General features: G+C 36.6%; 1 protein-coding gene across 2 annotated transcripts in view; it reads left to right on the forward strand.

Annotated features, from left to right (window-relative positions):
* Window positions 1-27,069, forward strand: part of ARHGAP32 (Rho GTPase activating protein 32) — a 217,963-nt gene that overhangs the window by 165,146 nt on the left and 25,748 nt on the right. For both annotated transcript variants that reach the window (XM_044919193.1, XM_044919194.1), the window contains 4 exons: window positions 7,994-8,143; window positions 21,248-21,350; window positions 23,201-23,345; window positions 23,778-23,860. In XM_044919193.1, coding sequence (XP_044775128.1) covers window positions 7,994-8,143; window positions 21,248-21,350; window positions 23,201-23,345; window positions 23,778-23,860 — 481 coding nt within the window. The remainder of the gene's footprint in view (window positions 1-7,993; window positions 8,144-21,247; window positions 21,351-23,200; window positions 23,346-23,777; window positions 23,861-27,069) is intronic.

Consider the following 27,069-nt stretch of genomic DNA (forward strand, 5'->3'; position numbering starts at 1 on the left):
TGAAAATATATAATTTTGGAGAAGGTTTAATACAGTATGATTCCATTTCTGCAGATTTTAAAAACATTTAAAATAATAGGATATATGCTTTACGGTTACATACATGTATAAAGTATAAAAACACACGTGGTCAGTTAGCCAACATATAGTAATAAAAAAAAGGCAGTTTTACAGTGTTCCCCTAAATGGCAAGTTAGAAAAACAGATAAATAGAAAGCAATTACAGAAACCTATACTAAGATGTGTCTGTTCATTATCTGGATTGTGGTGGTGGTTTCAAAGGTATGTGCATATGTCAAGATGTATTGAATTATATATTTTAAACGTGTAGTTTATTGTATGTCAAGCATACCTCAATAAAGCTGTTCTAAAAATTAAAAAAAATATATGTGGTAATAATACTGCATTCATGATAAAGGTTTTCTCAGTATGAGAATAGGATCGGAGAAGATAACTGGGTTCTATATTTGTAGTGCTTAGTTTTTTTAATTTAACAAAAGGAAAAATAAATCTGAGGAAATAATATGGCTAAATGTTAAGATTGAAAAAGCTAGGTGATGTGTACATTGATATTGTCATATTATTCTCTTAAACTTTTCTGTATAGTCAAAATATTTTTTAAAGTAAACATACCTAACCTACAAAGGGCTCTAATACTTCTAACAGCTCCTTAGCTCTTAATTACCCAGGACCATCCTAATCCCCAGGCCTCGTCTTCTGGTCATGTTTTCCAATCAGTTTGGCCTGAAAACAGTCTAAGCAAGTTTTAGGCCAGTAGGCTTTTTAAATAGTAGTGAGGTTAAAACTAAGCATACTACAATAGGCTTTTTTTCCCCTCTCAACAGTTTTTTCTTGGGGGACCTTGGTGGCTCAGTCGGTTAAGTGTCTGCCTTCTGCTCAGGTCATGATCCCAGAGTTCTGGGATCACTTCCCGCATTGAGCTCCCTCCTCAGGGGAGTCTGCTTCTCCCTCTGCCTGCAGCTCCCCCTACTTGTGCTCTCTCTCTCTGTCAAATATAAATAAAATCTTAAAAAAAAAAAAAAGATTAAAAAAAACCACAGAAAAACAGTTTTTTCTTTCTTCTCTTAAAATTGATTTTTAAGATACTGTTTTGAAGAGCAGAAGCTTTAGAACTTATTAGTCCATGTAAGAAAGTCAATTTGACATTGCTCAGAGGAAAATCTTTTCTCCATGTTTATTGGTGTGAATAGATATATTATTTAGCCTTAAATAAAAGCAAATTTATGGAATTTTGTTTTTAAACTCAAATATTTTCATATTTATCTAACAAAATATTTCAAAGTTTGCAACAGGAGACAGAACTTGGGAAGTTATGAGATCCTTAAATATCATGTAGTCCAGTTGCCTCTGGTTCTATTCCCCTCTTAAGTTTCCACCAAATGGCATCTAATATGTGTTTGGAAACTTCAAGCAAAGAAGGGTATTGTGCACAATCATGAAAATCCACCGGACATGCTAAACATTATACTCATACTTTAATGTACCTTAGGTTTAATAATGATAGTCTCCTTAGGTGTTATGTATCCCTCCTCTACTCTGTTATTTGTCTGCTTGACTTTACTAATTTATTACAGATCTTAGAACTCAGTGCTTATGATCAAATAAACCTAATGCTGAGGTCATTATCTGGAACAAATTGTCTTTTAATTTCCTGGGAACTTAATCTAAGCCCAGCTTTGCAATCAGTCTAGAAGATTTCTGAGACCCACCCAATTCAGTGAAGTACTGAGAAAGTAAGAATTCTTTGGTCTTGCTAGAGCATTATGCTGTGTAATTAGTAACACCTGGTGCCCCATGTCTCCATGTCAAGGTTCACTGTGGCTTACTGAACTGTATGCTTTTAGTGTACCCTGTAAACTGGTTATTGGTATCATAAAGATTTACCTTGGAGATAATTATGTTGTGTGTCATACTGCTAAAGCTTTTAACTACTGGAAAGACTGGTCTAGTTGGGTTTTTCTCTGGTTTGAAAAAAAAAGACCACAGAGGTAAAATCTATCATGTGTGAGGAACATGGAAGAAGTTAGCATTGTGGCCCATGTTGCATTTTAACTCCAGAATAGGGAATTTGAATATAAACTGGCATGGTTTGCTTTTGTCTAAGTATTGTTTGTGTTTTACTTTTGATCTCTTTTATCTGTTGAAATGCTGTTGTTACCATTTTTTGTTTCTGTAATCCAGCATATTTGGTGGACCTTAACCCTAACACCCTTATAGTGGCATCCAAGGTTGCTTTGTTGAAATGGGTTTGTAAGCACTTAACTGTCTAAAGCCAAACCTCCACTCTACCTTCCTCAATAGAAGTCTTCTGATGTAACTGATAGTATTCCATACTTCTCTTCCTCAAAAGGTAGATTTACTAACTTAGTTTTCTAGTTTGTTATAAAGCAATAGGTGGGGGACAGTGTCAGTCCATAATAAGCTTTTTCTGGCCATTTTACTGTCTAAGAAATGGGAAGAAAATATAAAGAACAAATTAATATGAAGAGACATTTATATTTGGAAGTATTGTTAGATCTTCAGATTTGAGTATAACCAAATTGAATATTTTTATTAGTTTAAATTTCCAATACAATGAAATTTATCTATCTAGATGGATAACTGATTATTTAATTATGGATTCCAGAGCCTTTCGCCACAACTGTCTTCTACCGCAGTGGATTAGAATGCCAGTTAGATTAGAAACAATAACAGCAACACTAAAACTGTATAGAACGTAGTTTAATCTTACTTTGAAGACTTAGAAGTCATTTAAGACAGTATGTCTGGTCATCATTTATGAGCATTAGCTATTTTGGTGTCTCAGATTGGGATATAGATTAGTAGGTAGAGACCACATCCGCCCACCCCAGTCTCATTACAAGTTGGATTTAAAGTTCCCAATTTATTTTAATGTTTTTGGAAAGGTAACAGAAACAAGGTGCCTGGCCACACAGAGTAGAAGCCAGATTGTACGTACGCTGGAACAATTTCCCAGAAGCCTCAAGTGCCAAATGGGAACATGGAGTTGGTAATGACACTCCACTGGTCTTAATTTTGTCTCCTGTTACAGACCTTACTTAATTGAGTCTTAATGTCACTATTTAGGAAAAATTAACATGAACAGTCTTGACTGTAACAGAAAAAGATGGCCAAGTTTCCTTGTTCGTGAGCCAAACTTAGCACACCAGAAATGGAGTCAGAGCTGCCTAGTGTCCTGGAAAGTCCAGTTCTACATAGGCTGCTCTCTGACTAATATAATTTTATTGTGTATGAGAGTTTGGTTGGAAGATCATGATTATAATTTATTTCCATACATTTATCACTGAATTATGAATGTGTATATTTCCTGGCTAATATAGAATTAATTCCAGTCATTCCAGATATGATATTGCTAATTGATGTGAAGGAAATAAATATATTCCTTTCTCTACTATTGGGGTGCCCAGTTCAGTGTGGCAAACAACTCATACAGTTTTTAAAATGTTCTAGCTCAATTTGTGCTGAAAATTGTCACTCTTTTCCTTCCTTTCTTCTGGGGAGTGTTACTATGGGCACATGAATTTTTATTTATTTAATGTTTTACAATAAGTTATGGTCATTTGTTGTGATGTTCAAATCTTCATTATGTCCCAGAGCTGGCCAGTGGGAATCTGTTCACCTGTCGTCTTGGCATGGCTCCTTCTGGGTGTGGGTGTTCCCTTGCTTTCTGTTACAACAGAATTTCCCCATCTCACCTTGTGCTTTCCCTACTATCAACTTGGAAACAGCCATTTCTCCAAGGAGTCCTGGTTTATTTCATTAAGGAATAATATTTAGAAACCCACACCTGAGACCAAAGATGTTCATTGCAAATGGAATGTCACTGTTTCTAAGCCTTTTCACTGGCTAGAGCTTAGGAGAAATATGTATTTTAATTTGAAGTTCATGTTCCCATTTCCAACTCAAGTTAACATGATGGGTTTTTCCTTGACTTCTTTGATTTTCTTATTGTATCTCCTTTCTCTCACACTGGAAACCTTGGTTCCTAACAACATTAATATATTTGTTTTGTCCCACAATATGTATAAAATTGTTTCAGAATTACACTACCAATATTATTACTAATAGTAAAACAGTTGAATGAAATTAAATATTACTTTGTATTTTTTTGTTCTTAGAATATATCGCCCTAAGCATGGTCAGTTTACTGTTTCCAAGTCATTTAAAATACTTGCTCTCTGTTGACAAGGTTACCAAGTTGGTGTTTTGATACATTGTTTCAGGCTATTTTCAAAATTAGAATTTGCTTTTTTAATGTTCTAAATTTTATGTTTGAACATGTAGAAAGAATGTTAACATAATTTAAAAATGAAACTATATAAAAAGGTATATTCAGAGTAATTTTACTTTCCCCACCCATTTTCTTTACCTATTTTTATTAATTTCTGTTTTATCCTTCTAGTGTTTCCCTTTGCAAAAATAAACTCTTAGGTACACACATACATGTGTTGTGTGAAGTTATGTGTGTGTGATATATGTATTCCCTATCCTTTCTTATACAAAATACACTGTTCTCTACCTTCCTTTTTGACTTAATATATTCTGGAGATTACTCCTTATGAGTAGGTAGAGATCCTCCTTTTTAAAAAAGCCAAACAGGGACGCCTGGGTGGCTCAGTCAGTTAAGCGTCTGCTTTCAGCTCAGGTCATGATCCCAGGGTCCTGGGATCGAGCCAGGATCATAGTTAACTCAGCCAGGTCCCTGGTAATGCACTTTTGGGTTTCTAATACACATATTGGGTTATTTTTAAAGTAACTTTTCTAAAACGTTTAAACTGTTCAGTGTGTTCTCATTGCATACAATCCAAACTTTATACGGTGTCCTCTAGTACCTGGCCTTTGCATACCTCTTCAACCTCCTTTCATACCACGTCTTCCTCACCCACTAACTCAGTGCCTTACAAATCAGATGTGACTTCTTCACACCTTCCCTGACCATCCTATCCAGTGTAGTTTCTTTTCTCTTGCCATTAATACTTCACTCTGTTTCCTTACAAGCAGTTAAAAGCAATCTGAAATTACCTGGTTGTCTTAATTTAGGTGGAATCATGTAGTGGCTTAGATCTAGGGTTTTGAGCCAGGCTACTTGATTTTGAATCCTAGTTATGTGACCTTTGACTGTTACTTAGCATTCTGTGCCTTAGTTTCTTCATCTGAAAAAAAGAATAATAATAGTATATTTTCCTTATAGTGCTCTGTGTGAAATGAATGGTTAGTAAATATAAACACTTGTGCAGTTGCCAGCACTTACTAAGTATAAAATAAATGCTGGCCATATTGGTATTTTTATTTAGTTGTTTATTGTCTTTCTCCCCTCAGTAAGCTCTGTGACAGCAAGGAGCTTGCATGAGTTGTTCCCCACTATAATCTCAGGATTTAGAACAGTTCCTAAGAAATAGTGGGCACTTTTAGAGTTGTTGCTGAATGCATAATACTTAAAGTTCAATTCCCTTTTCTGTGAAACATTCTTGGAGATTTGAGACTAAAAGAATGCTCTCTCATATACATCATATGCAGTTGTCAAATTCAACACATATTTTCATCAAATTTGTCATCAAAATATGAATACCTACTATTAACATGTATCGAGGAAGTTCTGGCCAATTAATTATTAAAATCTGAAACAGAAATAAAAACTTATTCCTATCAGAAAAAGGACAGAATTATCATATTTGCTTTGATGCAATATACATCCATGAAATCCAAAAGGATCAGCTAAAGTCCTCTTAAAATTGTTGAGAGTTTAGTAAATGATCAGATTTGAACTATACATAAAGAAATTGTTTTCTAGCATACTGGTAATTACCAGTTAAAGCCATAATTGAAGAAAAGTACTATTCTACAAGAGGAGCAAAAAATGCAAAATACTTAGCAATATTCCTAACCAGAGATATTTGTGGAATGTATCTTTTCATAAAGAAAATTAGAAAACTTAAAGAGATAAGAGGTTTAGAAAAATGATGACACACCTCATTTCCAGATGATAATATTGAATATTGTAGAAACTAAAATTCCTTCAAATTATATCACTGTAATGTTGATATATAAAAATACATATATAAATATGTTAAATTATTGCAAACCAAGCTCATTTGTATTTTTTACTAAATCTTGTCATAATTATTTTAAAGTTTATGTAGAAAATGTTTGAGAATGAACAGAAATGGTTTGGTGGCCACTCTTTAACAAAGATGCATAACACATTATCTGCTAGCAGCTAGGGGAGAACAATACTCCTACAAATCCAATGACTTTTAATATAGTAATATTATGTGTGATATACTTCTGAGGTTACCCAAATGTGCTGTAAATGTCTCACTAGCAGATAGGAGAGTGCATCATTTACATTTACAGCAAGGAATCTAAGGTACAAGAGAGGTTGTATTTACCCAGAGTTTCAGGGCATGTCAGAAGAGATCACATAAAAATTATTCTGACAATTCTAAGTTAGTTTTAAATAATAAATGTAGAAAAAAATAAATTTCCTATTTAATCTTTGTATGGTCTAGGATGACTACCTTGTTCCAGTTTGCCTAGGATTTCCTGGTTTTAACACTGAAAGTCTCATGGTTCCAGGAAACGTGGGCAAACCATTATGGTTGATCACCCTCATATAGTTCATAGAAAAGATGCTTATGTCTGTAAATAGTATTTCTCATAAAATGGAAAGACATGGAAGACAAGTGAAACCCATCTAAGGCCATCATGGAGTCCCCAGGCCCCACATTCTCTTGGTACACAGAATTCCTACAGGAGGCTTCATCAGTTCAGGGGACTTAAGATTTGGGTTCACTCAAGAATCTATGCATAGTAGGATTTGGTAAGACTCCCAGCAGTCATCTGCAAAGTGAGTAGGAGGATTGAGGCCATTGTGGCTTCTATCTCACAACTAATCTCTGAGCTTATGATAGTTGTTACATGTTGACTTCTAGAGTAATTTTTCCTTTATGCTGCACTGTACAGGAGTCATATTTCTGGGGATTTACTTTCAATTCTTTTGCTGTTGTCTTTCTAAATATATCCATCAGTGGGAATATTTTACTGTGTATTAATGTACTTATTTCTTGCCTTTATCTATGAAGGAATTAAGGTGATATATTAGTATACTATAGAATTATGTTAACAGAAGATCTAATGTTTTTTATATGTATGTGTGTTTTATATAGCTATTAGTTTGACAGGTGTGTTCTGTATCTTAATGGGATTGTCCTCTTTATAAAATGAGAAAGAGGGAGTTGTTTCTTTTTTCAGTTTTTCTTTCCAGATTACAAATACTTTAAAAATTCAAACCACCGGGCGCCTGGGTGGCTCAGTCGGTTAAGCGACTGCCTTCGGCTCAGGTCATAATCCTGGAGTCCCGGGATCGAGTCCCACATCAGGCTCCCTGCTCGGCGGGGAGTCTGCTTCTCCCTCTCCCCCTCCCCCTGCTTGTGTTCCCTCTCTCGCTATGTCTCTCTCTGTCAAATAAATAAATAAAATCTTAAAAAAAAAAAATTCAAACCACCATGTAAAATATTCTAGAAATTGACTAGAAATGTAAACCACATTTACACCACTTTAGGTCTTACTTATTATAAAGATTTCCAAAACAATATGGTAGAGTATAACTCGGGTCCCAGTCATAATCCCAGGTCATCCTTGGGTATGCATTGGGAAGGTGGCTGGTTTACCAACCTTGATTTATAGATCACAGATGATAATACTTAAATTTGCTGACAATCGCATCAAGTAAGATCACAAGTTGGTGAGAAGAAGATGTAAAATTATAAAGTTATTTATAAAGCTACTGTTGCCTAAACCTCTGCTGAAAATTTCCTACAGAATATAAAGTGTATTTGTAATAGGTTATTTTGCAGTGAGCCTGTTGAGATCTCTGTTGTTTTTTCACACTAAGTAAAAATGTAACTTCTTGCCACAACTAAGGTGTTTCCTCTTTATTATTATCTTTTAGTGTCTAAAAAGCACGGCAAGCTCATTACTTTCTTACGCACATTCATGAAGTCTCGTCCAACAAAACAGAAGCTGAAGCAGCGGGGGATTTTGAAAGAGAGGGTGTTTGGTTGTGACCTGGGGGAGCACCTTCTGAATTCTGGTTTTGAAGGTAAAAATAAAATTTATAATCTCATAATTTCAGTTTTGACCTTTCCATATTGATTTTCTGGAATCCATTTTGAAGCAGATTATGCAAGCAATTATCTATTCCATTTAAGCTCAGCAGCACGGTATTGAGCTTTTCACGTACTCATTTGAGTTCTGAGATAACTGAGAATAAAGAAAGTTTAAGAATGCATTTTAGCATCAGAGATGCTTGTGATCTATCTAGGATGAGTAAGACTTTCCCACAAAGGGCACAACTGCACTGTTAGACTTCATTATTTTTATATCTGTCTAGACAGCTTTCTCAGCCAGTTTTCGTCTCACATTTTATTGTAAATTATTTAATTTCTATTTTGAAAACAAAAGTCAAAGATTGAGACTATAAAATACCCAGACCAGTCTCCCAACTTTTGTTGCTAAAAATTTAAATTTCTTTATAAATTAAAATCTGATTCAAGAATTCAGTGGTTAGATGAATGGATGGAGGGGATGAATGAATAGGAAGAAAGGAAAAAGTTAAATATAATACATAATATTTTAAAGTCTAAGTGCAAACAGAATAATCACAAGGAAGAATGGTATATTTATATAGTATATACATAGTGTGAGGAGAGAGGAGATATAAATATGGATAGCTAGATAGATATAATTATGTAATGTGTATAATCATTCTTCCTTTTAATATTCTGTTTTAGTTTGGGCTTTAAAATAGTGTCCTTATTCTATATAAAATTGATTTTGTACCAGGTTTTTCTAAGATGAAAGCTCATTTCAGAGCACTGTTTTGCTAAATGACTCATTCTTTGAATTGTATTCCTAATGAATAATTAACTTTGTAGAAAGATTATCCTGTTAATGCTTTCTAAACTTTTGAGCACCTCCCTTTCAGAGCAAGTGACAAGCCTGACCTGTTTCTTCCATACGAAGTGTTGTAAGAAATCATGTAGGAACATGACAAGGCATTTAAAAAAAATTCTTTTAGTGATCTCTGATGCCGGGATTACTCAGAATGATCTTAACAGCATTTCAGCTACCACAAACCATAATGCTTATAATCGAGTTGCTTAAAGATTATATCACAGTTATCTAAAGAACTTGTCACATAGTACTTTTTGTAGATAACTTGTCATTTACCTAGGCATCCTTAATTATAAAGTCAGATGTTTTTTGTTACCTTAGGGGGTTTTCTTATTATCTCTTTTTCATTTTTCTTTTGTATCTCATTTTGTTCAGCCTTGCTTGGATGTGATATTAATAAGAAGGAGTGTTTTCTAGTTTGTTCTGTCATGCTCTTTAGCTTTCACACATCAATTCAGCCAGCAAGTTTTAGTTGTACTTAGAAGTTTCAGGTATGTTTCCGTTCTTAGTATGGTAGGAGAGGACAGATGCCAATATATCATTTCTTTCTGAAAAATAATAGATTTTAATAACTACAGGGTTCATGCATCCCATAACTATGATAAATTTATTATAGCAGAACAAAGAGTTTTCAGGTATCACTTATTTTTTTATAGGACTTGTTTTATTTGCTGCACATATTTGAAACCAAACTTCCTTAAAACGAGGTTTGAAATGAAATTGCAAAAAAGTGAGACTTTGTAGAAAACTTGGTTCTCTACAAAAAAAAACTTAGAGTTGGTACAAAATACAAAAATTTAAAAACTCAAAGTGAGGAAACTCTGTTGCCTGAACATATTTCTGTGTTTGAGCAAGTGGTTTTTTAAAAAAAACTACTGTAAATATATAGAAAATTTTTAAAAAGATTTTATTCATTTATTAGAGAGAGAACACAAGCAAGGAGGAGAGGCAGAGGGAGAGGGAGCAAACCCCCACTGCTGAACAGGGAGCCCAATACGGGACTCGATCCCAGGGGTCTGGGATCATGACCTGAGCTGAAGGCAGATGCTTAACCGACTGGGCCACCCAGGTGCTCGTAAATATACAGAAATTTTATAATCAGAGCACACACTGGGGAAAAAAAACAAGGCCCAAATAACCCCTGAAATTAATCCTTTAGATAGTCGTATTTTCCTAACCAAAAATCATGATGCACATTCTAACAAGTAATACTGTACCAATGTACTCCTGGCCCAGAAGCTACCACGTTGACAATGGAAGTTGACTCTTTCATCTGTATCACAGAATGCATGCATATAGAAGGGATGTAATAAATGATTGATGAGTGAGTGAGTGAGTGAGTGAATGAGAAAAGGACAGAAATGAAACCGCAACTGTCAAGAAAAACCAAAGACCAATTCGTGTCCTACTTACTTACCGCATACTTTTCTTCGCCATGATTCTAATCTTAAGGGCCATCAGTTTCAATTTAGACATGTACTTCTTATTATATTGCCATGATGATATAAATACTAAATAAAAGTGGATCAGAAGTGTATTATTGGAGAGTGTGGGAATAATTCTTAAAGTCCTATCATCTTCTGGAAGAACCAGTTTGGAGGTTTCTAATGCTGTATTTTGACTGGGCCATTGTTCACTGTGCACTTGCCTGGATTGTTAGCTGGTTTGGAGGGAAAAGATGGCTTATTAATAAGATACCTTTTCTAACTAGGATTTCTTCTAATAATGTATTGCATTCCCATATTGCTTTCTTATATGTTAGTGAAAAGAGAAACCAAATCTTTTCTTTTTATCTTCTGATACTGTTCTTCAGTTTCTACTCTTTTTTCTTTAAAATGAAAGTTTATGCTTTTCTCTTTTGTTTTACTACCTATTTTAAATAACTATCTCATTTGTCTCTCTAAAAATTCTAAGTAATAACACTGTTCAGTTGTGTAATTTTATTTATAAAGGCCCATTATGTGATTATGTAGACATTCAGTCTTTTTACCTACGGAACATAAAATGTAAAGAAACAATTCAGATGTTTTCCGTGAAGTATTATGTTTGCAGAGTCTTAGCCATATTATCAGGGAAAGACTTCTAATTCCCCATATTTTTGAAGTTTGCCTACTTGTTTGGGAGAATATAAGCAGGTATGAATTTAATATCACATGTTTGTGAGAGCCCCAAGAAAATTATCTATACTTTTTAATGGATGGTAGCTTATTTTTTGAAGATTCTATAATGCATACTATGAGAGCCTGATAATACAGAAATAAAACCCTGTATTCTGAAAGGCTTTATGTACCAGGGTGAGTTAGCATGCTAATTTGGAGCATACATAATGAGAAGTATCTTTTAAGAAAAATAATTAAGCTTTGTTTTCCTTCCTTTCTTTAAGTCATTATGTTAGTTACCCCAATAATCTCTAAATATATTTGCTTTGAAGTAGGTGATAGAAATTTTCCAGGTTCTCATTTGTTTTACTTCTAGTTTGTAAGGATAGAAACCTAAGGCACTGAGGTTATCATTGATGGAACAATATTAGAAGTAGGACTCAAGTTCATAAAGGTATTTTATATTTTGCATATCAATTTGACATAGAGATTGCTTATAATATCAAAATGAGTCCACAAAAAATACTTGGCAACTCTGCCCGCCCTTCATCTCTACCATCTACACGCAGTCCCTTTCTTGTTACTAAACTTCTTGGACATCTTTAGAGGTAGAAAGCACCCTGTTGAAAATGAATACAGTTTCTTATGAAAAAGAAGATTTCTCTACTCTGCTGACTTGGTCGTATAACTTTGTCAGGCTCACAAGGGTACTTATAAATTAATTCATTTGTTAATTTTGTACATTGTTTCAAGACATGCTCCTGGATATTGAATATACAGAAAGATGGATGAAGCATGTTTTTGCTCCTTAAAGCATGACTAATAAAGGGTAATAGTTGTATAAACAAGCAAATAATATTTCTGTGTATTTTTTTTTATTTTTTTTTTAATTTTTATTCTTATGTTAATCCCCATACATTACATCATGAGTTTTAGATGAAGTGTTCCATGATTCATTGTTTGTGCATAACACCCAGTGCTCCATGCAGAATGTGCCCTCCTCAATACCCACCACCAGGCTAACCCATCCTCCCACCCCCCTCCCCTCTAGAACCCTGTTTGTTTTTCAGAGTCCATCATCTCTCATGGTTCGTCTACCCCTCCGATTTCCCCCGCTTCATTCTTCCCTCCCGCTACCTTCTTCTTTTTTTTTTTTTCCTTAACATATATTGCATTATTTGTTTCAGAGGTACAGATCTGAAATTCAACAGTCTTGCACAATTCACAGCGCTTACCAGAGCACATACCCTCCTCAGTGTCTATCACCCAGTCACCCCATCCCTCCCACGCCACCCCCCACTCCAGCAACCCTCAGTTTGTTTCCTGCGATTAAGAATTCCTCATATCAGTGAGATCATATGATACATGTCTTTCTCTGTTTGACTTATTTCACTCAACATAATACCCTCCAGTTCCATCCACGTCGTTGCAAGTGGCAAGATCTCATTCCTTTTGATGGCTGCATAATATTCCATTGTATATATATACCACATCTTCTTTATCCATTCATCTGTCGATGGACATCTTGGCTCTTTCCACAGTTTGGCTATTGTGGACATTGCTGCTATAAACATCGGGGTGCACGTAACCCTTCGGATCCCTCCATTTGTATCTTTGGGGTAAATACCCAGTAGTGCAATTGCTGGGTCATAGGCCAGCTCTATTTTCAACTTTTTGAGGAACCTCCATACTGTTTTCCAGAGTGGCTGCACCAGCTTGCATTCCCACCAACAGTGGAGGAGGGTTCCCCTTTCTCCGCATCCCCACCAACATCTGTCGTTTCCTGACTTGTTGATTTTAGCCATTCTGACTGGTGTGAGGTGGTATCTCATTGAGGTTTTGATTTGGATTTCCCTGATGCCGAGCGATGTTGAGCACTTTTTCATGTGTCTGTTGGCCATTTGGATGTCTTCTTTGGAAAAATGTCTGTTCATGTCTTCTGCCCATTTCTTGATTGGATTCTTTGTTCTTTGGGTGTTGAGTTTGATGAGTTCTTTATAGATTTTGGATACTAGCCCTTTATCTGATATGTCATTTGCAAATATCTTCTCCCATTCTGTCGGTTGTCTTTTGGTTTTGTTGACTGTTTCCTTTGCTTTGCAAAAGCTTTTTATCTTGATGAAGTCCCAATAGTTCATTTTTGCCCTTGCTTCCCTTGCCTTTGGCGATGTTTCTAGGAAGAAGTTGCTTCGGCTGAGGTTGAAGAGGTTGCTGCCCGTTTTCTCCTTTAGGATTTTGATGGACTCCTGTCTCACATTGAGGTCTTTCAACCATTTGGAGTCTATTTTTGTGTGTGGTGTAAGGAAATGGTCCAGTTTCATTCTTCTGCATGTGGCTATCCAATTTTCCCAACACCATTTGTTGAAGAGACTGTCTTTTTTCCATTGGACATTCTTTCCTGCTTTGTCAAAGATGAGTTGACCATAGAGTTGAAGGTCCATTTCTGGGCTCTCTATTCTGTTCCATTGATCTATGTGTCTGTTTTTGTGCCAGTACCATGCTGTCTTGATGATGACAGCTTTGTAATAGAGCTGGAAGTCCGGAATTGTGATGCCGCCAGCTTTGCTTTTCTTTTTCAACATTCCTCTGGCTATGCGGGGTCTTTTCTGGTTCCATACAAATTTTAGGATTATTTGTTCCATTTCTTTGAAAAAAGTAGATGGTATTTTGATGGGGATTGCATTGAATGTGTAGATTGCTCTAGGTAGCATTGACATCTTCACAATATTTGTTCTTCCAATCCATGAACATGGGATGTTTTTCCATTTCTTTGTGTCTTCCTCAATTTCTTTCATGAGTATTTTATAGTTTTCTGAGTACAGATCCTTTGTCTCTTTGGTTAGATTTATTCCTAGGTATCTTATAGTTTTGGGTGCAATTGTAAATGGGATCGACTCCTTCATTTCTCTTTCTTCTGTCTTGTTGTTGGTGTATGGGAATGCCACTGACTTCTGTGCATTGATTTTATATCCTGCCACTTGACTGAATTCCTGTATGAGTTCTAGCAGTTTTGGGGTGGAGTCTTTGGGGTTTTCCACATAAAGTATCATATCATCTGCAAAGAGTGAGAGTTTGACTTCTTCTTTGCCAATTTGGATGCCTTTGATTTCTTTTTGTTGTCTGATTGCTGTGGCTAGGACTTCCAATACTATGTTGAATAGCAGTGGTGATAGTGGACATCCCTGCCGCGTTCCTGACCTTAGGGGGAAAGCTCTCAGTTTTTCCCCATTGAGAATGATATTCGCTGTAGGTTTTTCATAGATGGCTTTTATGATATTGAGGTAGGTACCCTCTATTCCTATACTCTGAAGAGTTTTGATCAAGAAAGGATGCTGTACTTTGTCAAAAGCTTTTTCTGCATCTATTGAGAGGATCATATGATTCTTGTTCTTTCTTTTGTTAATGTATTGTATCACATTGATTGATTTGCGGATGTTGAACCAACCTTGCAGCCCAGGGATAAATCCCACTTGGTCATGGTGAATAATCCTTTTAATGTACTGTTGGATCCTATTGGCTAGTATTTTGGTGAGAATTTTTGCATCCATGTTCATCAGGGATATTGGTCTGTAATTCTCCTTTTTGATGGGGTCTTTGTCTGGTTTTGGGATCAAGGTAATGCTGGCCTCATAAAATGAGTTTGGAAGTTTTCCTTCCATTTCTATTTTTTGGAACAGTTTCAGAAGAATAGGTATTAATTCTTCTTTAAATGTTTGGTAGAATTCCCCTGGGAAGCCATGTGGACCTGGGCTTTTGTTTTTTGGGAGATTTTGGATGACTGCTTCAATTTCCTTAGTGGTTATAGGTCTGTTCAGGTTTTCTATTTCATCCTGGTTCAGTTTTGGTAGTTGATACATCTCTAGGAATGCATCCATTTCTTCCAGGTTATCTAATTTGCTGGCATAGAGTTGCTCATAATATGTTCTTATAATTTGTATTTCTTTGGTGTTGGTTGTGATCTCTCCTCTTTCATTCATGATTTTGTTGATTTGGGTCATTTCTCTTCTCTTTTTGATAAGTCTGGCCAGGGGTTTATCAATCTTGTTAATTCTTTCAAAGAACCAGCTCCTAGTTTCGTTGATCTGTTCTACTGTTCTTTTAGTTTCTATTTCATTGATTTCTGCTCTGATCTTTATTATTTCTCTTCTCCTGCTGGGTTTAGGCTTTATTTGCTGTTCTTTCTCCAGCTCCTTTAGGTGTAGGGTTAGGTTGTGTACTTGAGACCTTTCTTGCTTCTTGAGAAAGGCTTGTATTGCTATATACTTTCCTCTTAGGACTGCCTTTGCTGCATCCCAAAGATTTTGAATAGTTGTGTTTTCATTTTCATTGGTTTCCATGAATTTTTTTCATTCTTCTTTAATTTCCTGGTTGACCCATTCATTCTTCAGTAGGATGCTCTTTCGCCTCCATGTATTTGAGTTCTTTCCGACTTTCCTCTTGTGATTGAGTTCTAGTTTCAAAGCATTGTGGTCTGAAAATAGGCAGGGAATGATTCCAATCTTTTGGTACCGGTTGAGACCTGATTTATGACCTAGGATGTGATCTATTCTGGAGAATGTTCCATGGGGACTAGAGAAGAATGTGTATTCCGTTGCTTTGGGATGGAATGTTCTGAATATGTCTGTGAAGTCCATTTGGTCCAGTGTGTCATTTAAAGTCTTTATTTCCTTGTTGATCTTTTGCTTAGACGATCTGTCCATTTCAGTGAGGGGGGGTGTTAAAGTCCCCCACTATTATTGTATTGTTGTCGATGTGTTTCTTTGCTTTTGTTATTAATTGCCTTATATAATTGGCTGCTCCCATGTTAGGGGCATAGATATTTACAATTGTTAGATCTTCTTGTTGGATAGATCCTTTAAGTAGGATATAATGTCCTTCCTCATCTCTTATTACAGTCTTTGGTTTAAAATCTAATTTGTCTGATATAAGGATTGCCACCCCAGCTTTCTTTTGGTGTCCATTAGCATGGTAAATGGTTTTCCACCCCCTCACTTTCAATCTGGGGGTGTCTTTGGTTCTAAAATGAGTCTCTTGCAGACAGCATATCGATGGGTCTTGTTTTTTAATCCAGTCTGATAGCCTGTGTCTTTTGATTGGGGCATTTAGCCCATTTACATTCAGGGTAACTATTGAAAGATAGGAATTTAGTGCCATTGTATTGCCTGTAAGGTGACTGTTACCGTATATTGTCTGTGTTCCTTTCTGGTCTATATTGCTTTCAGGCTCTCTCTTTGCTTAGAGGACCCCTTTCAAGATTTCCTGTAGGGCTGGTTTTGTGTTTGCAAATTCCTTTAGTTTTTGTTTGTCCTGGAAGCTTTTTATCTCTCCTTCAATTTTCAATGACAGCCTAGCTGGATAGAGTATTCTTGGCTGCATATTTTTCTCATTTAGTGCTCTGAATATATCCTGCCAGTCCTTTCTGGCCTGCCAGGTCTCTGTGGATAGGTCTGTTGCCAATCTAATGTTTCTCCCCTTGTAGGTTACATATCTCTTGTCCCGAGCTGCTTTCAGGATTTTCTCTTTGTCTATGAGACTCGTAAGTTTTACAATTAGATGTCGGGGTGTTGACCTATTTTTATTGATTTTGAGAGGGGTTCTCTGTGCTTCCTGGATTTTCATGCCTGTTTCCTTCCCCAAATTAGGGAAGTTCTCTGCTATAATTTGCTCCATTATACCTTCTGCCCCTCTCTCTCTTTCTTCTTCTTCTGGGATCCCAATTATTCTAATGTTGTTTCGTCTTATGGTATCGCTTATCTCTCGAATTCTGCCGTCGTGATCCAGTAGTTGTTTATCTCTCTTTTTCTCAGCTTCTTTATTTTCCATCATTTCATCTTCTATATTACTGATTCTCTCTTCTGCCTCATTTATTCTAGCAATTAGCGCCCCCATTTTTGATTGCACCTCATTAATAGCCTTTTTGATTTCTACTTGGTTGGATTTTAGTTCTTTTACTTCTCCAGAAAGGGTTTCTCTAATAACTTCCGTATTTTTTTCAAGCCCAGCTAGTATCTTTAAAGTGATGATTCTGAACTCTAGATCTGACATCGTACTAATGTCCGTATTGAGTAGGTCCCTGGCAGTCGGTACTACCTCTTGTTCTTTTTGTTGAGGTGATTTTTTCCGTCTTGTCATTTTGTGCAGAGGAGAATAGATTAATGAGAGAACAAAATGCTAGCAGAGTAACAACATCCCCAGAAAATATACTCTAAACAAATCAGAAAAGACTTGAAGCAGTGGGAAAAGAAAGGGAAAGAGAGAAAAAAGAAAAAGAAAAAAAAGAAAAAGATAAAGATAAAAACAAAAACAAACAAAACAACAACAACAACAACAAAAAAACCAGAAAGTGATCGAATATGATCAGGTTGGTATATAGATCAGTGCCACACACTAGATTTGGGGTGTATTTTGGTCTTTTAGAAGAAAGTGCCTCCCAAAATTTTAAAGAAAGAGAAACTTATATATGTACAAAAATAAGGGTTGATATGATGAAGGGATGGAATATGACTATAAAGATGGAAATTATAAAAAATTTTATAAAAGGAATTGATAAGAAGTTGTTTGAAAAAAAGAAAGAAGAGGATTTAAAAAAAGAAAAAAAAAGGGAGAGGATGTGATCAGGCAGGGGAATAGAAAACACCATATACTAGAGATTTAGGGTATATTTTAATCTGTTAGAAGAAACTATCTCAAAATTTTAAAGAGAGAACAACTTATATATATAAGCCAAAAATATGGGTAACTACTATGAAGGGTTAGAATATGACTCTAAAAATGAAAAATAAAAATGTTTTTTTAAAAAAAAGGGATTGATAAGATGTTGGTTGAAAAAGGGAAAAAGAAAAATTCAAAAAGAAAAAAAGACAGTTAAAAAAAAAATTAACTTTGAAAGACTAAAGAATCATGGTAAAAAAGCCATGAATTCTATGTGCGGTAGTCCCCTAGCGCTGGAGTTCTGCTGTTCTCATTGATCGGTAAACTTGGTCTTGGCTGGCTGTTCTCGCTGATCTTCTGGGGAGGGGCCTGTTGCCGTGGTTTCCAAATGTCTCTGCCGGAGGCGGAATTGCCCCGCCCTTGCCCCCTCCCGGCTAAGTAACCTGCTCGGGTTTGCTCTCCGGGGCTTTTGTTCCCTGCGAGCTTTCCGTACAGCTTTGGAGGCGGAGACTGAAAATGGCGGCCTTCCAATCTCTGCCACGGAGGAGCCGGGAACTCGGGGCCCCGCTTCTCAGTGAGCCCCCAGAGAAAAGCCGTCAGTCACTCCCGTCTCCCCGGTCTCCAGCCGCACTCCGTGCTCACCCGGCCTGTGACCGCGCGTTTCTATCTCTGGCACCCGACCCCGGGTGGAGTCTCCAAACCCAGCAGATCCCTGTGGTGCACTCCTGCGCGGCTCCTCCCCGGGGAGGAAGGTGAGTCTCCCCAGATCTGCTGCTTGTTGGGTCCCTGCTGGAGGAGCAGTGGCCCGACTGTGCCGCGGATCACGGTTTATGGCCACCCCGAGCTGAGAGCCCACGCCTGGGCTCTGCCTCTGCAGCCGGCTTCCCTGCTCCGATACCTGGGAGCTCTGCCCACACTCAGGCACCCCCGGTCTTTCTGTGACCCCGAGGGTCCTGAGACCACACTGTCCCGGAGGGTTCCACCCCCCGCTTAGCCACCAGAGTGATGTCCCTCAGCGGAGCAGACTTTTAAAAGTTCCAATTTTGTGCTCCGTGGTTCTATCACTTGCCAGAAGCGGCCGAGGGAGGCCCCTCCCCCGCTGTCTATCCTCCCGAATATCGCCTCGGATTCACTTCTCCGCACGTCCTACCTTCCAGAAAGTGGTCGCTTTTCTGATGAGAGAGTTGTTGCTCTTCTTTTCTTCGATCTCCTGTTGAGTTTGTAGGTGTTCAGAATGGTTTGATCCCTATCCAGCTGAATTCCTGAGAGGAGAGGAAATCCAGGTCTCCTACTCCTCCGCCATCTTGCTCCGCCCCCTAGTTTTTCGCAAATAATATTTCAAAATGACATAGTTCTTTGGGCACCTATAACATAGTGCAGCTAACTCTCCTTGGGGATATTCAAAGAAGGCTTGCTTAAGAGGGATAGTTAAGTTAGGTTTTCAACAACAGCCAAGAGTTTTTCTATAAGAAGGTGATAGTAGGAAGAGAGACCAGGGAGAGGCAATTGTTTTTCCTCTACCAGGAAATTGAGGGACTTATAAAATGACTGGTTTGTATGGCAAAAGATGAGACTTCATTTGGCCTAGAGTTGTGAAATATGGAAATATGGTAACAATAAATAAGTGCAACTGTGAAGGACCTTATATTTTAGGCAGTTTTTTGCCATGGTTAAAAATCGGCTTTCTCCTTGGACTCCTTGAGTTAGAATCTCATTTCTGCCATTGTTTCCTGCTTGCCCTTAGGTAAAACTTTGTAAGATTCAGTTTCCTCTCTATATATGTAATGGGGATAATGATAGAGCTTTTCCGTAAATTTCTGTGAGAATTAAATGAGAGCATCCATTGTAAAAAACAGCTTGGCACATATTACACGCTCAATAATATAGTTGATTTAAAAAATAATTCAAAGCTAGGGACTATAAATTTTAAATGTAAATTAGAGGATCTGACAGAATTTAAAAGATAGAATGCAGGAAGAACAGCAAAAGGCAGGAGAACCAAGAAAAACCTGTTATAATAATAAAGTAGTGTTTTATGCAGTAAGTAAAATACATTAGCTAAAATTAACTTATTAAAATATTTTAATTTTTTCATTTCCCAATCTGAATGTTTCATCCCTTGGTGTAGTAGTTTTCTGTAGACCAAATAATGTTCTCCCAACCTTCTTTTCAGGGATTTTAACTAACACTATCAAATGAACATAGTTACTAAATCCTGTTGATGAAGTAAATTTATCAGTCTGCATTATGAGACAAATAGGTTCAAATTTCAGCTACTGTACAGTTTTGAGTGATTATGAAAAATTTTTAATTTTATACCTCAAACAGTCTTTTCTAGACTGTAGGCCCAGAATAGCTGTCCATTTGTGTCAGGTATTCAATGAAGTAACCAGAAAGAGTACCCTTCTTTTCTTTCTACTTATTGAGGAGGTGATAGTATTAAGTCAAACATTTTTTAAAAAATATTTTATTTATTTATTTGAAAGAGAGAGAGAGCACAAGCTGGGGGAGCGGCAGGCAGAGGGAGAGGGAGAAGCAGGCTCCCTGCTGAGCAGGGAGCCCGATGCGGGGCTCCATCCCAGGACCCTGGATCATGACCTGAGCTGAAGGCAGACACTTAATGACTGAGCCACCCAAGCGCCCCAAAACAGTTTTAATGTAAAGCTATTTTAATGTAAAGATAGGCAGGAAATCAAAAGATTCCTTCTACTTGAAATTGCTTTGACCTTTGCCTTATGTCAGTGTTTTGTTTATTGGATAAAATTTAGAATTAGCATTAACTATGAAAAGATGGAAGAAACTTTTCAAAGTGAGAAATTGGTGCACTTATAGGCAATTATCATGTTGGACTAAGCATTAACTTTGTATATCCATTTTCCATGTATGAAATCCAGCTGAACAGCTTTTTTTTTTTTTTTTTTTTAAGTCTGGTATGGTGTTAGGACAAAACAGTTCATCTTAGTGTTGTAACATGACCTAAACAAGACTGCTGCAGAAGAACTTAAGAGGACTGTCCTAATAACGTATGAATTCTTTCACTTAGCTAAATGTAATGGGAGAGAGCCTGTCTTGATATTCAGGAACCAGTTGTCTAGTTTATTTTAATTTATTTTTTTAAGATTTTATTTATTTATTTGACAGAGAGAGAGAGCGAGAGAGGGAACGCAAGGAAGGGGAGTGGGAGAGGAAGAAGCAGGCTTCCCGTGGAGCAGGGAACCTGATGTGGGGCTTGATCCCAGGACCCTGGGATCGTGACCTGAGCTGAAGGCAGATGCTTAATGACTGAGCCACCCAGGCGCCCCCAGTTGTCTAGTTTAGATGTGAAAATAAGTTAAATATGTCCTCATCACTTTTTGTAGTAGATTAATCTCTGCCCCTTATAATTTTAATTTACCAGATTTTATTTTGCTTGTGAAAACTAAGACATTCTCATTTTTTTTTGTGACTTTGTTGTGGTGGAATACTCCTGGTTTAACCATGTCTTTAAAAATTCTCTTTAGTGCCCCAGGTTCTTCAGAGCTGTACAGCATTCATTGAGAGATATGGCATTGTGGATGGAATATATCGTCTCTCTGGCGTTGCCTCTAATATCCAGAGACTACGGTAAAACCTTATTTGGCATTTTCTTTTTCATTCCTATTATAATTTATTAACATGAAATGATTTCAAAAATAAGTCACATTGATAACCATAATTTTCAGTAATACAGTTTAGATAAAGTAGGAGATAATATCCATTGTGTTCTCTGTAAATGTTTCCCTGAATGCCATTTCTTCATCTGTTGTATCAGAAAACCATGTCCCCCTAACCTCTTCAGTACTTGTATTTTGCCTCATTGCAGTATTTGAAGATTTTAGCAAATTTCAAAGTTTGAATCCATGAAGACAATGAGAGATGAAAATTTACACTATAATAGAAGTATTCCTTAGTTCTTAATTAAAATCAACAAGTGAAACATTCTGTTGAACCACCCTTGCAACCCATGAATAAATCCCACTTGATCAGGGTGAATGATTTTGGTAAATGTCCTGTCGGATTCATTTTACTAGTGTTTTATTGAGAATTTTTTCTTCTATATTCATCAGGGATATTGGCCTGTAGTTCTCTTTTTTAGTGGATTCTTTATCTGGTTTTAGAATCAGGGTAATGCTGGCCCCATAGAATGAGTTTGGAAGTTTTCCTTCCTTTTCTGTTTTTTGGAATAGTTTGAGAAGAATAAGTATTAACTCTTCCTTAAATGTTGGTAGAATTTACCCTTGAAGCCATCTGGTCCTGGATTTTGTTGGGAGATTTTTGATTACTGATTCGATTTCTTTCCTGGTTATCAGTCTGTTCAAGTTCTCTGTTTCTTCCTGTTTCAGTTTTGGTAGTTTATATGCTTCCAGGAATTGATCCATTTCTTCCAGATTGTTCAAATTGTTGGCATAGTTTTTCATAATATTCTCTTATAATTGTTTGCATTTCTGTGGTGAAACTTCTTCTAATCTCCTTTAGCCCCAGTGCTGTAGCGTATGCTCAAGTGTGTATGTGCTATGTATTCTACATCCTCTCCCCTTCTCAGAGACAAAAATAGTGGTCTCCTTTATATGAGCAATAGAAATTTTATTTTTGCTTAATCTCTCAGATTCTAGTCTGTTCTTAATATGTTGTTATCCTTTATTTTTCACTGTGGTGCCTAGTAATTGCCATTATTCCATGAAGATTTTAGTATTCTAATTGGCCATAGAGCTCATCTCTATTTTCAGGAATACATGTTTGGAAAATACTTAAATTGATTCTTGTGCTAAAGACAGTTGTCAGTCTTTAGTTTCAGCTGCAGCAGATCTCATATTCACATTGTCCACATATACTAATCCTCTAGGTTGATAAGTAGTCCCATACCTGTAGATTAATATTAATTAACCTCCTGGAAAATGAGCCCTAACCTGCCTTAGTATTCTAAGCACAACTTTCATTTCACTCACTTTACACTATGATTTTGCTGGCTATTAAAATTTGGTTAGCTAGAAATTGCTTTATATTGTTTCTGGCTCCTTTACCTTTCTTCAGTAAAGTATTCCTGAACTATACTTCTTGTACCTGAGGGATTTCTGTACAGAGTTGCTCATGGACCAGCTGCCCTTCAGCCCTAGTTTGCAGAATTGCCAAAATACTGGATATTCAAACCATTAGAATTAGGAGTTCTGTTTTCAGATCTGTGTGTTAAGAACTGCTCATCCATATGCATTTCAGAGATCGTTGTCCATTTTAATATTAGAACTATGCCTGTAATTTCCACTTAGAAAAACATTTGTCTTATGAACAGACATCCAGTTACTGCTGAAGTCCAACTATTACTTAGATAAAATACAGTCATTTGACTAAAACATTAACTTTGCTTTCTGTTTTAAGTCATATATTTCCTTTTTCTTCAATAAAATAATTTTGTTTTGTCTCTCGTTTGTCTTTCTTAGCCATGAATTTGACTCTGAACATGTCCCCGACTTGACAAAAGAACCATATGTTCAAGACATCCATTCCGTGGGCTCCCTCTGTAAGCTATATTTTCGAGAGCTCCCAAACCCTCTGCTTACCTACCAGCTGTATGAGAAATTTTCTGTGAGTAAGGTCACTTTTAATCAAATTCTCTTTGGAGTTTTGCTGTGATTTTAGGCAAAACATGTAAAGATTTGGTTTGGTCATATAAGAAATAGTTCTGTGACTAAAATATCTCCTTTAAAGACAACAAAAAAGCAGTTGTTGCTAGCTAGTCCATAGTCTTCACTGTTTTCACATTTTCTTTCTTTTAGTTTCTGACTTTGATCCACTAATCTTATCACCTTTAATATTGGTTACCATAAAGTTTTAAAAAGTTATCTTTTAATAGATTTCAATGTCCGCATAGTATGGAAACAAAGTTTACTTTCTTGATACTCTGTGTTTCATTGTCGTTCAGCATCAAAGAGTAGAGTGAAAACTGAATTGTAAGTGAAGAACTTTCATTTTTACCAACAAAGCCTCCTGGTTTATTTCACAATATGGTTGTTGCAGGATGCTGTTTCAGCAGCAACAGATGAAGAAAGGCTGATAAAAATTCACGATGTCATCCAGCAACTCCCCCCTCCACACTACAGGTAAGTCACGTGTTGTAAGATATCACCCAAAAGTACAAGTCAGTTGATGTGAAGAGTGGTTTTTTTCTTTAGGTTTCTAACTAAATTTCCGTGGAGTTCTATATAAACTTCCATTTGTTCAGGCGTTACGTTTATTTGTCATTGTATCCCAAGGCCTGGCACAGTGCTTGGCATTCGATAGGCACTTAGTAAATGTTGAGTTAATGAACGAATAAATGAACAAATGAATAGTTGACTCAACCTGTTTTGTTGTTTTCTTTGTCTTTTGAGCCACTGAGAAATGCTGGGATGCATGATCACAAGTATGAATATTGACTTGTGATTGCTTGAGTCCAACATGTGGACACAGTACTGGATTCCAGTTTCCTTGATTCCTTTTTTTTCCAACCCTCTTTTCTTTTTCAAAAGGTATCCAAACTACATAGAACCACAAAATCTAACAGGTATCTCAGAATTCTTCCTCAGGAGACCCTCAGATGATCAATAAACCTGTTTTTTGGGTGTTTTTAAGGTTTTGTTCTTATTCATTGGTTTTTTTGTTGTTGCTACTTTTTAAGACTCAGTTTAATTTGTATGTTAGTTTGGACTCTCAGAAATATTTTTGCTCATGTCTGAGAAGACCAAAATAAAATTGAAGATGACTGCCATTTAGTGAGAGAAAGAAAACAGTATAAATCATAGATGATGATATGCAAAAAAGCAAAAGGTAAAATTTTAAAATTTCAGTTACTGAAAAAAAATTAAATGCAGTAGATGTTTTAGTAATACACAAATAATTTAGTGCTTTCTTTTTCAAAATGGCATTGTTCATATATATATTATATTTGCAAATGACATTACAGATAAAGGGCTGGTATCCATGATCTATAAAAAACTTCTCAAGCTCAACACCCAAAAAACAAATAATCAAGTCAAAAAATGGGCAGAAGACATGAACAGACACTTCTCCAAAGAAGACATACAAATGGCTAACAGACACATGAAAAAATGTTCATCATCATTAGCCATCAGGGAAATTCAAATCAAAACCACACTCCAATACCACCTTACACCAGTTAGAATGGCAAAAATTGACAAGGCAAGAAAGAACAAATGTTGAAGAGGTTGTGGAGAAAGGGGAACCCTCTTACACTGTTGGTGGGAATGCAAGTTGGTACAGCCACTTTGGAAAACAGTGTGGAGGTGCCTCAGAAAATTAAAAATAGAGCTACCCTATGACCCAGCAATTGCACTCCTGGGTATTTACCCCAAAGACACAGATGTAGTGAAAAGAAGGGCCATATGCACCCCAATGTTCATAGCAGCAATGTCCACAATAGCCAAACAGTGGAAAGAGCCGAGATGCCCTTCAACAGATGAATGGATAAAGGAGATGTGGTCCATATATACAATGGAATATTACTCAGCCATCAGAAAGGATGAATACCCAACTTTTACATCAACATGGTTGGGACTGAAGGAGATTATGCTAAGTGAAATAAGTCAAGCAGAGAAAGTCAATTATCATATAGTTTTACTTATTTGTGGAACATAAGGAATAGCATGGAGGACATTAGGAGAAGGAAGGGAAAAATGAAGGGGGGGGGAATCGGAGGGAAAGATGAACCATGAGAGACTATGGACTCTGAGAAACAAACTGAGGGTTCTAGAGGGGAGGGGGATGAGGGGATGGGTTAGCCTGGTGATGGGTATTAAGGAGGGCACGTACTGCATGGAGTACTGGGTGTTCTACAAAAACAATGAATCATGGATCACTACATCAAAAACTGATGTATTGTATGGTGACTAACATAACATAATAAAATTTAAAAAAATGAAAAATAAAACAGCATATATTTGGCGCTAAATCAACACTAAAATTCTTTTTTAATTTAGTTAACTAATATCTACATCCAGTGTGGGGCTTGAACCCATAATCCTGAGATCAAGCGTCACACACTCTTCTGACTGAGCCAGCAAGGCACCCCTAAAAGTTTTAATCAACATTAAAAATCAGCATTTTCCATGATTCATTGTTTGTACATAACATCCAGTGCTCCATGCAGAACATGCCCTCTTTAATACCCATCACCAGGCTAACCCATTCTCCCACCCCCCTCCCCACTAGAACCCTCAGTTTGTTTTTCAGAGTCCATCGTCTCTCATGGTTCGTCTCCCCCTCCGATTTCCCCCCCTTCATTCTTCCCCTCCTGCTATCTTCTTTTTTTTTTTTCTTAACATATATTGCATTATTTGTTTCAGAGGTACAGATCTGTGATTCAACAGTCTTGCACAATTCACAGCGCTCACCATAGCACATACCCTCCCCAGTGTCTATCACCCAGCCACCCCATCCCTCCCACCCCACCCCCCACTCCAGCAACCCTCAGTTTGTTTCCTGAGATTAAGAATTCTTCATATCAGTGAGGTCATATGATACATGTCTTTCTCAAAAACTAATGATGTAATGTATGGTGATTAACATACCAATAAAAAATTAAAATAAATTTTTAAAAATCAGCATTTTTTTTAAGTCCACACTATAGCTATAAATCATGATGATCAAGAGCCAGAAGGTAACTTAGCATTGCCTCATTGTGTCATTAATGTGTCCTGTCTTAAGAGGAACGTGGGGAATTTAAAGAAGTTCTTAAGAACCCACTGAAGAGTGAAAAAAATACAACACAAAAGAGCTTTTGTGAAGGAAGCTCAAGAAATTCAGGTATTCAACCCTGAAAAAGAAGGCTGAGGAGACAAATCTGATAACACACAGTTATTGGAGAATATTTTAAGGAGGAAAAAGACTTTTCCTTAAGTTACAGAAAAAGAAACCTAGTGCAGTATAACGAATATTAGCTTTGATAGATCTGAGTTTGAATTTGCAACTTCATCACTTCCTTCGTGACCTCTCCAAACATTAATCTCCGTATCTGTGAAAAGAATACTAATAATACCTTCTTAAGAGGATTTTTTTTTTTTTGATGTTAAAATGAGATCCAATGTGCCAATGAGTCTGGTCCTTAGTATTTTTTTTTAATATAAAGCATAGCAAGACAGATGGTTAGAATTAAGCCAAGACTTCTTGACTTGGTAGTTTTAACAAGAGGTACCATGTAAATATATCTTTTTTCTCTAAATTAAGAAAAAAAGACCAATATAACATCTGTGTACATCATTTTAAAAAGTCAAATGGTCTGCATAGTTGCTAGTGAAAAGTAAGTTTCCTGCCT

This window comes from Neomonachus schauinslandi, chromosome 11 (genome assembly GCF_002201575.2).
Source record: "Neomonachus schauinslandi chromosome 11, ASM220157v2, whole genome shotgun sequence".
In the NCBI taxonomy this organism is placed as follows: domain Eukaryota; kingdom Metazoa; phylum Chordata; class Mammalia; order Carnivora; family Phocidae; genus Neomonachus; species Neomonachus schauinslandi.